This window comes from Sinohyriopsis cumingii, chromosome 17, assembly GCF_028554795.1.
Source record: "Sinohyriopsis cumingii isolate HCF-2022 chromosome 17, ASM2855479v2, whole genome shotgun sequence".
Taxonomy (NCBI): domain Eukaryota; kingdom Metazoa; phylum Mollusca; class Bivalvia; order Unionida; family Unionidae; genus Sinohyriopsis; species Sinohyriopsis cumingii.
In genome coordinates, this window is record NC_142977.1 from 79907960 (window position 1) to 79920824 (window position 12865).

General features: G+C 33.6%; 1 protein-coding gene across 2 annotated transcripts; it reads right to left on the reverse strand.

Annotated features, from left to right (window-relative positions):
* Positions 1 to 812: 812 nt before the first annotated feature.
* LOC149779304 (uncharacterized) lies at positions 813 to 6756 on the reverse strand. 2 transcript variants are annotated; one of them, XM_089939921.1, is made up of 2 exons: positions 6398 to 6756; positions 813 to 2806 (listed from the first exon to the last, which is right to left on the reverse strand). In XM_089939921.1, the coding sequence occupies exons 1-2, from the start codon at positions 6407 to 6409 to the stop codon at positions 2279 to 2281; spliced, it is 540 nt and encodes a 179-aa protein (XP_089796047.1). In that variant the 5' UTR covers positions 6410 to 6756; the 3' UTR covers positions 813 to 2278. The 2 variants fall into 2 exon arrangements, with proteins under 2 accessions (XP_089796047.1, XP_089796046.1); XM_089939920.1 differs by having other exon boundaries at positions 6374 to 6756.
* Between the last annotated feature and the right edge of the window lie 6109 nt (positions 6757 to 12865).

The following is a 12865-nucleotide window of genomic DNA, read 5'->3' on the forward strand; positions in this document are numbered from 1 at the left end:
CTCTTCTTACATCATCTGTGTCGTCTCCCATCATCATTAAAGCGTTTCATCCCTTTATTGATTCCAGATTTAGCAAATACTTTAGGTACATAAAGAGCATCCAAATCAGATTTTATATGTGTGAAAGATGCTTCTAATTTTGCACAGAAAAAGTTTAAAATCACTCTGTATTCGAAAACTGACTCATCTGCAATTTGCCTAAATTGTGAATGTTTCAATTAAAGACAGGCGATTTTTTTATGACGCTGAGTTACTTTCTTTAGCAAATATCCCATTTGTGTTTGAAGCCTTTCAATCACTTTCTAGTAATAATAACGCGTTTGTTTGAAATAAAAAAGAACCAAGATATATTCAATGACAGTCAGTCAGTAAGATCCTAATAGCGAATTATTATTTTTTTAACCATAAAAGAAGACGCTTTCAAGACTTGCCTAACAAGATTTTTGTATAACTTGATATAATATAGTCTACTTGTGTATATTCTATGATAAATGATACATCATTACATCCATTTTTATCGCATGAGCTTCACTATCATTTCCAAATAAAACAAAAAATTTAGAAGTTACAAGTTTTCTGCCTGTCACTGTCAACGTCCAGGCATTTCACCATTCGTAATTCGTCCACAGGATTTATTACATCTGTGTAATAATATTCAGAACCTTCTAGGACACACTTGAAGAGTAAAGTTTTTTCTTTTATCAGGTTTTCAATACTTTTGAAGATATACATGTGTGCATACAGATTTGGTCTGCAGTCAGATCTAAATGCCCTTGTTACATTCGGGTTCAAATGAATCAACAAATAACAAGTAAGAATCCTACAACTTTATGTAAAAAAAAGCTAAATTCTTCACAAAAACTAAAAACCAGTATTGCTTACAGTATCAAGTCCCAGCTACATAACTGCCTGCTCTCCCACTCTGCTCTTGTTTTAGTAAAGGTTAGAGATAAGGGATTTTAATTAATTTAGCATTTTTGTCTTATCTAATGGCATTAACTGGTCCAGGCTCAGTTAGCCATAGGAGGATAATTTAAAAAAAAAACAGAACCGAACCTGTTGACAATCTCTGGTATAAAATATCCAGAATGCTAGGATTGATGTTATGGCCAACTGTCACGTTATGGCCAACTGTCACTACTAACAGGTATAATCTAATACAGGCACTGAGAGTAAAATCATATCATACTGATAACAGTCACATAACCTAGCACATCACCAATATAATATAAAGTACGTCACCCCGCCCTCATTTTGAAATTTGTTACATAATTTGTTCAGTTCTAGATTTTGTGTACATACTGGTCTTTAATTTTACAGAATTATCGTACATGGTTTGCTGTGTACAAAACGTTGCCGAAGGCACCTGGAAGGAATTTGACCCCAATGGTCTAATGCCTTTGCCTTGTGCATCGACAGACGTTTTGCATAGAATAAACTGTGCGTGATTTTTGTTCTTTTATGATCATTTGTTAAGCATAGGATTTTAAAACTAATACTTAGACAGCGATGATATTTAAAACATCACCAACAGGAACAGAAATGTGCTTTTAAAAAAAAAACACGTGCAGTCCCAATGGTTTAATTCGTCCGACTCAAAGATATTGTACGCGTCAAACCCGAGTAGGCCAGCAATTCTGATAGGATTTTACGGCATTAGAATATTACATATCACTGAATGTTCTGATGTACAAGGATATGCTCGGATTTTGATATTGCATAAGCTGTACACTGACCGGTAGCCTTGCATACAACAGAAAAAGTGTCATCATAGTTATCGTCAAATCTTCTATAGAAAATAACACGACTATTGCATCATCCATTTTGCTAACATCATTTGATTGACTTACTGAAATTGTTACCAGTTTCTTCTTAATATAAAATGTTTGGGTTCAAATGGCATTTTGCTTCACATATGCATACTATATGCACTATATATATATATATATATATATATATATATATATATATATATATATATATATATATATATATATCACTCCTGCGTCTTTTACCGAAACTTCATCAAGTATTTCAGGATCTACCGTCCTTCATAGAAAGCTGCACCCAAGATTTGAAAAGCGTATTAATTAATCAGGTACAAACAACTGCATCCTTGTTTTTGTAAATATGCATTGAACCAAATCTTTAGATAGGATGATCAAAAACATGTGAATGCTGTGAAAACCCTTGAATTGTTTAACTACTATTCTATTATAATATAAGAGTTATAATTTCAACATATCCATTATACAAAAGTTCACAATTAAATGCCTTATTACCCACTGCTTGAACTGCTGCCGGAATCTGTATTTGGTGCCAACGTTGACTTTAAAACAGTTTTCAATGTCGTTTTCATCCCTTCAGCAGCATCTGAATTGTTTTCACCATCAAAAGAAGGAATCCCGAGACAAATTCCACTAATGACTACATTGATGATTAAAATACAGAATATACAGCACAGAGCGACAGAGTTGAGTCTAGAATTGAACTTTGTTGTCTTATACATCGATGTGATGCTAACGCGATCAGCCGATCGTAGTCCCTGGTGGTCCACATCTGCGTCTACTTCCGGTGAGTCGCTCCTTGTTGCTAAGGCGCTTTCCCGATAACCTAGTAACACTAAGATAACACCTACAGCAACCTGTACCATTATGGATACAGAGATAAGGCCAATGGCGGTCTTTTTCGGTTGGTATGTGTCACGGATTTCCGATATCAATTTTAGAAGTGCAATGTTGGACAGCAGAAGGCCAATATCCAAAAACAAAGCTGCTATGGTCTTCCGAAAAGCATAGTTCACAGTCTAAAAATATAAAACAATTCAAATATCTTCGGGATTTCTTCCATTTGATGACAATATATGAGTTGGAAAAAGATAAGGATAAGGTCATTAGACTTTCTTATCAATTATTTAATGATAATTTTTTTATGTCAATGTAAAAACGGGTTATACTCCCTGTTATGTACATCTATATTTTGTAACTCTTGGTACATGATATTATAAAATATGACGTTACGGTTTTATATAATCAAATCCAAAATAATCCAAGAATAATCCAAGAATAATTTTTTTGGCAGTTCTAATAACAAAATATTCTACTGATTGCAGGTTCGATTCCCGATGAAGAATCCAAAATGGAAGACGATGACCTATGCTGTAACCTGTAGTTTTGAAGTCTATAGTATTGTAGAAACAAGAATTATCACTCCGGTTTTGAAAATCAAAATAAATTTCTTTAATTAAAAGTCTCACATGAGCAGATGTATTTGCCAGGAAAAAGAATTAATACTTTTGAATCCAAATAATTTGAAATAACTCCAATCCAAGTAATTTGAAATAACTCCAAACAGCACAACATACAACTTCCAGTGTAACAGCCCAGCTTCTACTGATAATAATTCTCCAAAACATAGGTTATATCGTCTTCTAAATGTAAACAAGGGGTCACGTGATCATGTTCTAGAAGCTTATATAAATTAAATACTTGTTAAAGATCACGTCTACCCAGTGTGACCCTGACGAAAACCAATCATTTTACTCTAAGAAATATAATTAAAAAATTTGTTTACATCTTAAACACGAAGTACCATCATGACCTCGACAACAACCAATCATTTTAAAATAAAAATAGAACTTGTTTACGTGGTTGATACACAATTTTTGAATCAAGGTCAGGAATTAGATCATCACCTGCTGTTTATAAAATGAACAGTCAATGTCAAACCATTTTGTAGTGAATAAATTTACATTACAATATCATGTAATGAAAAATAATATATATATATATATATATATATATATATATATATATATATATATATATATATATATATATATATATATATACATACATACATACATACATACATACATACATACATACATACATATAATGTCTCCCTGGCTAATGTGGTCAGGTGGGTTCTGGAAGAATTAAGTTATTTCCAACCGGACGGGTTAGGTCAGGTGGGTTCATTTACGATGTAGGATACTTGCAAAGTGGGAAGTAGCGAGTAGTATCAAAATGCGTATTCACCCTTTATGCGTGTACATAAATATGTTGAGCAGCACAATTAAGCCAGTCTTATTTCTTATGTTCTTGTTGTAAAATCAGTCTGCATATGTAGTTAATGTTGTGTTTATATATCATTTGAAAGGAAACATTCGTTTTGATTATTCATTGAAATTACAAAGTGCTCATTGGACTAAAATATATTCTTTGACTATTATGAATTGAAAGTGCAATTTTAATACTTCAGGACTATTGGAAGACAGGTACATTAGATAATCTGAAATTCATTCGGAACGTTCGATTCCTTTTAACTTGAATATAATTTCTTTAGGATTATCTTGGATTCAATTCATTACACTGTCAGTTCCTCTTACATTTTCATTTTATAACCTTGATGATTAAATTATTTAAGTTTTACAAAATTTGCTGGTTTTGCTTCCTTCTGTTACTTAGTGTATGACCACAATGTCGTAACAATCCCCTCTATCATTAAATATGACAGGCAGTGTCTTTATATTTATAGCTACACATATTAGTCATAGGTAGTTCACGTTTTCGTTCAAGTTTATCACCTGACATAAAACAAATTCTTGTAATTAACCACTTGCTCAGATAGTATTGTGTTTTCACATTTGAACCAGAAAATATTTCATTTTATAGACCTAAATGACTGCATTAAAGTCTATAATGTGTAAACGTGATGTCAAACATTTTATAGATTTCCATTTTTAAATTGCACAAAAATATTTTCAACGATTGAGAGATAAATATGTATGTATGTATGTATGTATGTATGTATGTATGTATGTATGTATGTATGTATGTATGTATGTATATATGTATGTATGTATGTTTGTATGTATCCATGGATGCATGCATGCATGCATGTATGTTAGTATGTATGCATGCATGCATGCATGCATGTATGCATGTATGTATGTATGTATGCATGTACGTACGTACGTACGTGTGTATGTATGTATGTATGCCTGTACGTACGTACGTATGTATGTATGTACCTACGTAAGTATGCACGCTCGTACGCAAGTGTATGCATGCATGTATGTATGTACGCACGCACGCAGGTACGTACGTACGTATGTATGTATGTATGTATGCTGCTTACTCAAGAAGGTTGGAATTATTTCGTGATACATAATGCCTCTTGTTTAATTTTAAAGTGGTATGCTGGAACTATGCAATAAGAAAATAATAATATTTATTTTAATTTTAATTTCAAACAGTGTCATAAATTCATTTCCTTATCTGTCGTGTTCTGCAAACACATGATTGATTTTTCCACAATGGATAATATTTTGAGTTCCAATTAAAATTACATGAAATGTAAATTTAGCCGTATTCATTTTATTCGGGGGAAAAATTAATCTCAATTCTGAAATATTTCGAGGAGGTACTAAATTTTTTCAAAGGAATAACCAAAGTTTTAATCTCCTGCAATCGACAATATTAAGTCGGATTTCCATATAGCTTTGAATTTACTATGATATGTTATGTATAAGTTCAAATATCCTTATAGCCAAGAAAAATACTTTTCAACACTGTTCTCGCATCCTTGTGAAAGTAGATTCCAATGTCCACTGACCTGTAAAGTTAAACTAGTTACATCGTCCGTGACAAAGTAATAGCTACATATTCTTGTCAACTGCGGTATGCGAAAGCCATTTAGTTACAGCTGAAAGCACCTGTTTCAAGTTTTACAAAATGCACGTTTACCGTGCATTATATACACTTAGAAATGCAAACTTGTACCATATTCATAAAAATAACTATATATTTGTATACAAATATGCAGCACTCCAATTCGTGCTTCTTACAGGCAATAATTAATACAAAGTTCAACTCTAACTCAGTCCAGCTCATGCCCCGCCTTCTCCCCATAAGTGTACTAGAGATAGGGGGAGGATGTTGATCAAAGTTATCACTATGTACATCTATTTGTCCGTTCGAATTACATCAAAAAAAGATAAACGTTTTTGGTAATATCACCACACAAGTACTGACATGCACATAGGTTATAGAATCCGAGAGGTCTTACATGTTTCATTTACAAGCGTTGCCTTGTTTCATTATTTTTGTATGTGGTAGGATTATGGGTAGGACTAATTTTGACAATTCATTGTTTATAAAATGGCATTTGTACATTTACAAACCACACCACACAGTAGTCCATCGGTTTAATGAACGATATTTGGTCCATGGAATCTTTCCTTATAACCAAACATTCGGTGTAAAGGACTATTCTTTAGCAAATACATGCTTTCTGAACAACAACAAAAAACAACCCACTGCAGCGTTCATTATATATAAGTTTACTGCGTTATATGTTAGCTTCTTACCGTAGGGCTATACTGTATCCTTACCGTTGGGCCCATTTTCTTACTAAGTCAAACAAACTTGAAGTCTTTATCCTGCGACAATTGGTAGGCAATTATGTGAATCCAAAGAGAAATCTCCGGAATTTCAGAAGTCTAGGGTTCAGCAGAGAATAACACTTTTTTATGCGCAGGTGTTATTGCAGCTATCGTCCTCGATACACAAATCTAGTCCTCTTACCTGCCTGGACTGAATACTCTTTTAAGTTGTTTTTTCAACGCGAATACCTGATGAATAACCTGATGAGCCGAATTTTGATCAGGGTAATCCTGTGATATCATAAAGCTCTTGTCCAGGTAGAACAACTCACCGTGTGCTGTTCAAAGTGGGACACAGTCTCCTGAAAATTAACTATCAGGTTTTGTCATTTGTGTATTCACCACAAATAATCGTATTGTGTCACCAAAAAAATTAAGATACACAGCGGGTGATCTTGACAAATTGTTTACTTGTGGTCCGTCATGCATAACTTTGATAAACGCTGTTGTGATTTACTACGATGATAAATTTTGGAAGTGCGACAAAACCGTATTTTCCTCTTTAAATTTTTTTCTTACCAAATTTAACAAAAAAGCGCGAATTCAGGTTACACTAGCTGATACAAATCAAATAAATGCAGAATGGTTAGAATGGATGACTATATTTTATGATCGTGGTCATTAAACTTTGTAATGTTTCTTGCATAATTCTTATCAGGACTGTCAATTTCGATATTGATCACATCTTTTGTTGGGATACGTTAGCAATAGAAACGTGATTATCTAATTCGGTCATATCACCTTGTCAATGCTTCACTAAATCACATGATCAAATGTCGAGTTTTGGTTGACTAACTACATCAATCGTTACAGTCAAAACGTACCCAAACCGAAACATACCCAAGTCAAAACGTATCCAAATTAAAACATGACCCACACTCGCTTTAAGTAATAACATAATTGAGTGTATTGCTTTGTTTAATTTGCAGTTACCGTCCTGATGAACAATGGAAATCGACAGACGCAATGGAACTAACTTATCTTATAATCTAGCTTCAAAGCAGAAACGTCGTTAGGAAGTATCGCTTGAATATATTTATGTTGTTTACCCTTGGCGAATATTCAACCACCTTTTTCTGAATGATGCTTGATGACTGCTTCACGTGTTTTAACCAGTAATCAAAGGCACACGTTTCATACAAATACTAGGGTCAGTTTTGACAATTAATTCCATTTTCTATTTCGCAAAGGATACATATGTATACATCTGATGACTAAAAGCTTACTTTTTGACTTTTTCTAATTTAAAAAAAATTACATTGTGTCTTTATTTGCTTTGAGTTCCATGTTTACATTTAGCATTTCATTTTATTTCCATTGCGTTCCATAATTTCCATTTTTCATGATTAAAAAAATGCCGAAAATACCAAGAACAGAAGCACCATAAATTTAACTGAATTCATGTGAAATTTTTTAATGCGAGTCAGCACATATTTCCACTTCACTTGACTGTGTCAATACGTTTAATTAATGTAACAATTGCATTTTATAGGGCTTCCGTACAAACAGGTGCAAGAGCATTTAAAGCAAGAAAACTGTCGGCCAGCGACCTCTTTGATGACAACTAACACCTCGGCCGAACGTTACATTGGATTTGGGTGGATTGTAGGTGTTGAATTATTCAAGTTCAGCGGATCTTATTAACCTAAAAGTTTGTAGGAATACAAGGATTTTAATACAGCTAAATATTTTATAGTACTCCTTAAATCATTGGTATTTAACAACAACAAAAAAACACAACTAAGTATTATTGATGATTTAAGCTGGTATGACTTAAGAAAGCAATAAAAATTTAACGCAGTGGAAATAAAATAAAACACGAAATGAAAAAATGGAGCACAACGCAAATAAAGACGCTGGTGAAGCAGTCATCAATCATGGTTCAGATCAGTTGGTAGAATATTCTTCACAGGAAAACTCAACACAAATATATTGAAAGAATGCTTCTTAACTTAAACGTGTATTTCTTAATGTGCGTTGGAGCTAGATCATAAGTTAATATAGTTCCATTGCGTCTGCCGATGTCCAATGCTCATCAGGCTGGTCACTGTCATATGAAGAAGAAAAAACCCCCACTAAAATTATGTCATTATTTAAAGCGATTGTGGGTCATCCCATGCCACCTTTCACTTTTTATCTTCAGTGTAGACGAATTCATAACCTAATTTTTGGTCGCCTTTATTTTGATGGTATGATTCCAGTGGCTACCGACTCTCCGCACAATATTTTTTCTCTTAAATGTAAATAAATCCATTAAAATAAAAAAATAAAACATAAATTATATCCAAAGAAAGTATTTGAGCTAAAGATACTAAATATCACATGACCTAGAGTAATAAACACTATGCAATGCAAAATAAATATGATTTGTGTTAATTGCAAATGTCCATTTTTTTACGAATAATTTGCCGGTCGAAATAAAGAAACGTTGTTGTTAATAAAAAGTCATAATTACTTATTGATGTGTTCTTGGTTGTCCATTTCATACAAAAATTATTACTTTTAACTAATGAAGAAAAACTGATTAATAGGTTACAAACAAATTTAAACCTTATGATGTTCGGACAGTTCTTAAACTCCTTTTGTTTTAAAACAAACAAGTACTATTTTATCTAAATTGATGAAAGAAATGCCAGTCCTGTCTTTAAATGTTTGTGGTAGTATCTGAAGTCTGGCCAAAGTACATGTTAACACAACACTCTAATTAAAGAAGTGACAACGACCATACTTATTATCAGGGACGTCATTTCAACTTTTTTTGGGAGGAGGGGGGAGGGCAAACCTTGACGGGCTTGTTAATTTTCGTAAGTTATGCCCATATTACTGGACAAAGCTGATCTTGTTCCGTTTCTGAAAGTAGGATATTTTGTACAGCCTAACAGAAACTGATTTGTTGTTTGTGGTTTCTTGTTCAATATTGTCTCAATGATATCAAAATGGGTGCCAAGGAAATTTAACGAATTCAAGTTTTCTTGCTTTTAGCTTTTATTTATAACAAGCTGTAAGAGTATCCGGATTAATATTTTCGTACTTATTCAGATTAATAGTGTCGTACCATTATCCAGATGAAAAGTGTCGTACCATTATCCAGATTAATAGTGTTGTACGATTATCCAGATTAATACTGTCCTGCCAGTATCCAGATTAATACTGTCGTACCTGTATCCAGATTAATACAGTCGTACCCGTATCCCGATTAAGACTATCGTACCAGTATCCAGATTAATACTATCGTGTCAGTATCGTGATTAATAATGTCGTACCCGTATCCAGATTAATAATGTCGTACCCGTATCTAGATTAATAATGTAGTACAGTATCCGGATTAGAATGTAGTACCAGTATCCAGATTAGAATGTAGTACCAGTATCCGGATTATAATGTCATTCCAGAATCTAGATTAGCAGCAGAGGAGGTGAACAGACTTTTTGCTGAAACGTTATTTTTGAAATTATATTAGAGTTGGGTCATTCCAATTAATTTTATCTAAATCACCCGCAGCTTCATATAAATCAGCAAACCATTTTTCTGGTGTTCGCTTATGAAGATATTGAGGTATTATAAATTTTGCTTTTTCATCATATCCGTATGCAGTTATATTAATTAATTTAGTGGGGTCTTCAATTTCTTCAATAATTTCAGGTTTTAATATTTCCTAAAAGGACCTGGTTGACCATCAAATTTTATTAAAAACTCTGATGCCATCTGAGTTTAAAATCCTCGTATACTTTTTCAAGTTTATCTATATTAGTTAGATATTCTATAAATTCAGCATCATTATCTCTAGCCTGGCTAGTACATTTATACATGCTCGATATACCCATTTTTCCCATTTTATTTAATCTATATTTTCATATCCAGATTTTAAGTATTTTTTCTGTAATTATAAGAAAATAATCCAAATTTAACTAAATCATTGTCATTTTAAAAAAATATTTTATCAGTAATGCATGGATTAAAATTGTCACTTATGCCAGTTTTATCCATTTTTGGTTTAGGTTCTGGTTCTTCACCAATAGCACCTTCAAGTATTTCTTCATCTTCAGGTTTTGGTTGTGGCTGAAAGGCAGGTTGTGGTTGAGCAGCAGCTATTTCAGCTGGAAGATCTCTTAAAGTCTTTTTTGTCTGTTTAGTTCTTCTTGCTATCTTTTCATTCTGCTCAGCAGTTTGTTTTAATGCCGGAAGAATTCGTTTAGTAACTTCCGCATCTTTCTCAGTAGCATTTGTAACAGCTTTTAAAAATCGTTCTTTTTCGTCTGCATATTCAACTTGTGCTTCTTGTTGTTCCTGCAGTTTTTGTTTGAGAGCATCACGAACAGAATATATCTTCCCATTGCTACTAATCTTTCTCGTGCTAGTGTAAGATTCCATTATTGATATAATAATGATTTAATTACTCATACATTTATAGCAGCAGAGGAGGTGCGACCTCAATAAAACGTCGGGCGGGTAAACAAAACACACATACAAATTTCGAAAAACACGAACGACAAAAAAGATAAAGTATCAACAACAAAATATAACCCAATTAGAGAAACTCTCAGTCGGTTAGAGGCTTCGGTTTTGGCGTTATTGGCCTTATTGTTTTAAATATTTTTCGTATGAGGTTTTATTTTTCAAAAATAACGTTTCAGCAAAAGGTCTGTTCACCTCCTCTGGTGCTAGATTAATACTGTCATATTTGTATTACGCGTGTCAATAAAGTGTTCTAATAATCTAGTCTTTTCTATAAATCCCCGAAACGTTATGATTTTACTTGTATTTGACAACAGTCACTGAAACAAATGTGGTTAATAAAATTAAAACTACATTGGTTTAATAGTTTAATAAATTTACGAAATATCTACCCCTACATTCGCCCAACATTTTTGTATAAAAATTGCATTGTAACAGGTCTAGTTAATATACTACTTTTCCAGAGAAGAGGGGAAGAAGTGGGTGAAGGGCTGCTAACCACATCACAATTCCACAACAGGATCAATTTTCACCTTGATGAATACGTTCTGACTCATTCGAGTAACAGTGTGAAGTAAGTTGTGTATATAATAATAATTACATCTTCAGGTAAACACCTCGCCAGCACTGATTATTCAATTTGTATGAAAATTACGTCTGACTTCGCGGCTTGTACTTCTCATGATTGTTACAGATGAAATTTAAATAAAGGAGTTACAATTTCTTGCCTGAAAGCTTCCGTATCCTCCTTTCAAATCGACTAATTAAGCAGAAACAGTTTAATCTCGTATACAATAAGATGACCATGCGTGACAGCCATGTCAGCTACATTCTGACATCATTGATGGCAACAAACTGATATTTCAATTTTGGCATTTTCTTTATGCACGAAACAACATTTATGTCAAAGATGTCAAGCGCAATTGATATCTAGATTATGAAGAGTATGATTTTGTCGCATCTGCATTGCAAACACAGTGGTTAATTGGCCGTCTCAGAAAAACAACAATAACAACAAAAATATTAATCGATCTTACCCAGCTCTTAGGATGCCTACAGTTATGTTGAGAATTTTGTTCGTCTCTATGTTTTGGGAAGTTAAAATGTATTTGTTTGCGGTAACAAATAATTTGCAAAAGACGATAAGATACGCCATCAGCGTCAGCCTCAGATGCGGGAGGTCGTGGGTTAGAACCCCAGCCGAGTCATACCAAAGACTTATAAAAATGGTACTAACAGCTGCCTCGCTTGACGCTCAACATTAACTGGTTAGTGTTAGGAGTGGTCAACCTGGTGTCAGTATAATGCGACTGGGTGGAACATGATGCTATATGTCTGCGGCATGATGTCCCAGTGCTAGACATTACTTTAAACTGCCACACTGCAGACATCGTAGCGATATGGTTGGAAAATTGTTAAAGCTACGCTAAAAATCCAAATCACACACGCACATACGCATCAGCGACTTGTTTTCGATATATTTTCGAAGGACAATTTACACATTATTAATTATTATCGCCCATGCCAACCTTATTTTTTTAAGCGATGTAAAAGAAAATTTTAAAACATATACTGTTCTGTAAGCACTGTATGGTTTGCCTACAATTCAATTATTCATTTACCGTTTTCAGCAAGAATAAGACTTTGGGTATTTAAAAAAAAGGAGAACAGGGACACAACTCTTCAAGGACAAATAACTGCCGTATCTCAATAAGCTCCCTATAAACGCAGAACCGACAAATAACTTGTAAAGAGTCACTAGCAAATAAACATGGAACAAAACTTGACAAAAATCATGTTTACACAGATTTGATTTCACATACTGGTTCTGTTGTTGTATGGTTTAACGCCATTTTTCAGCACACGATAGGCTATACATGGCGGCCAGTATTAATGGTGGAGGAAGAACCCGGGAAATCCCCGGAAAGAACAACCGACCCTCGAGAAGCTACCTACAAGCCA

What these genes read in the sequence shown, in the direction of transcription:
- LOC149779304 (XM_089939920.1), bottom strand. Translation starts at nt 6,409, where the DNA reads ATGGGCCCAACGGTAAGGATACAGTATAGCCCTACG. An exon ending in GGATACAGTATAGCCCTACG is followed by an intron (nt 2,807 to 6,373) that starts GTAAGAAGCTAA and finishes TTATATTTTTAG; the next exon opens with ACTGTGAACTATGCTTTTCG.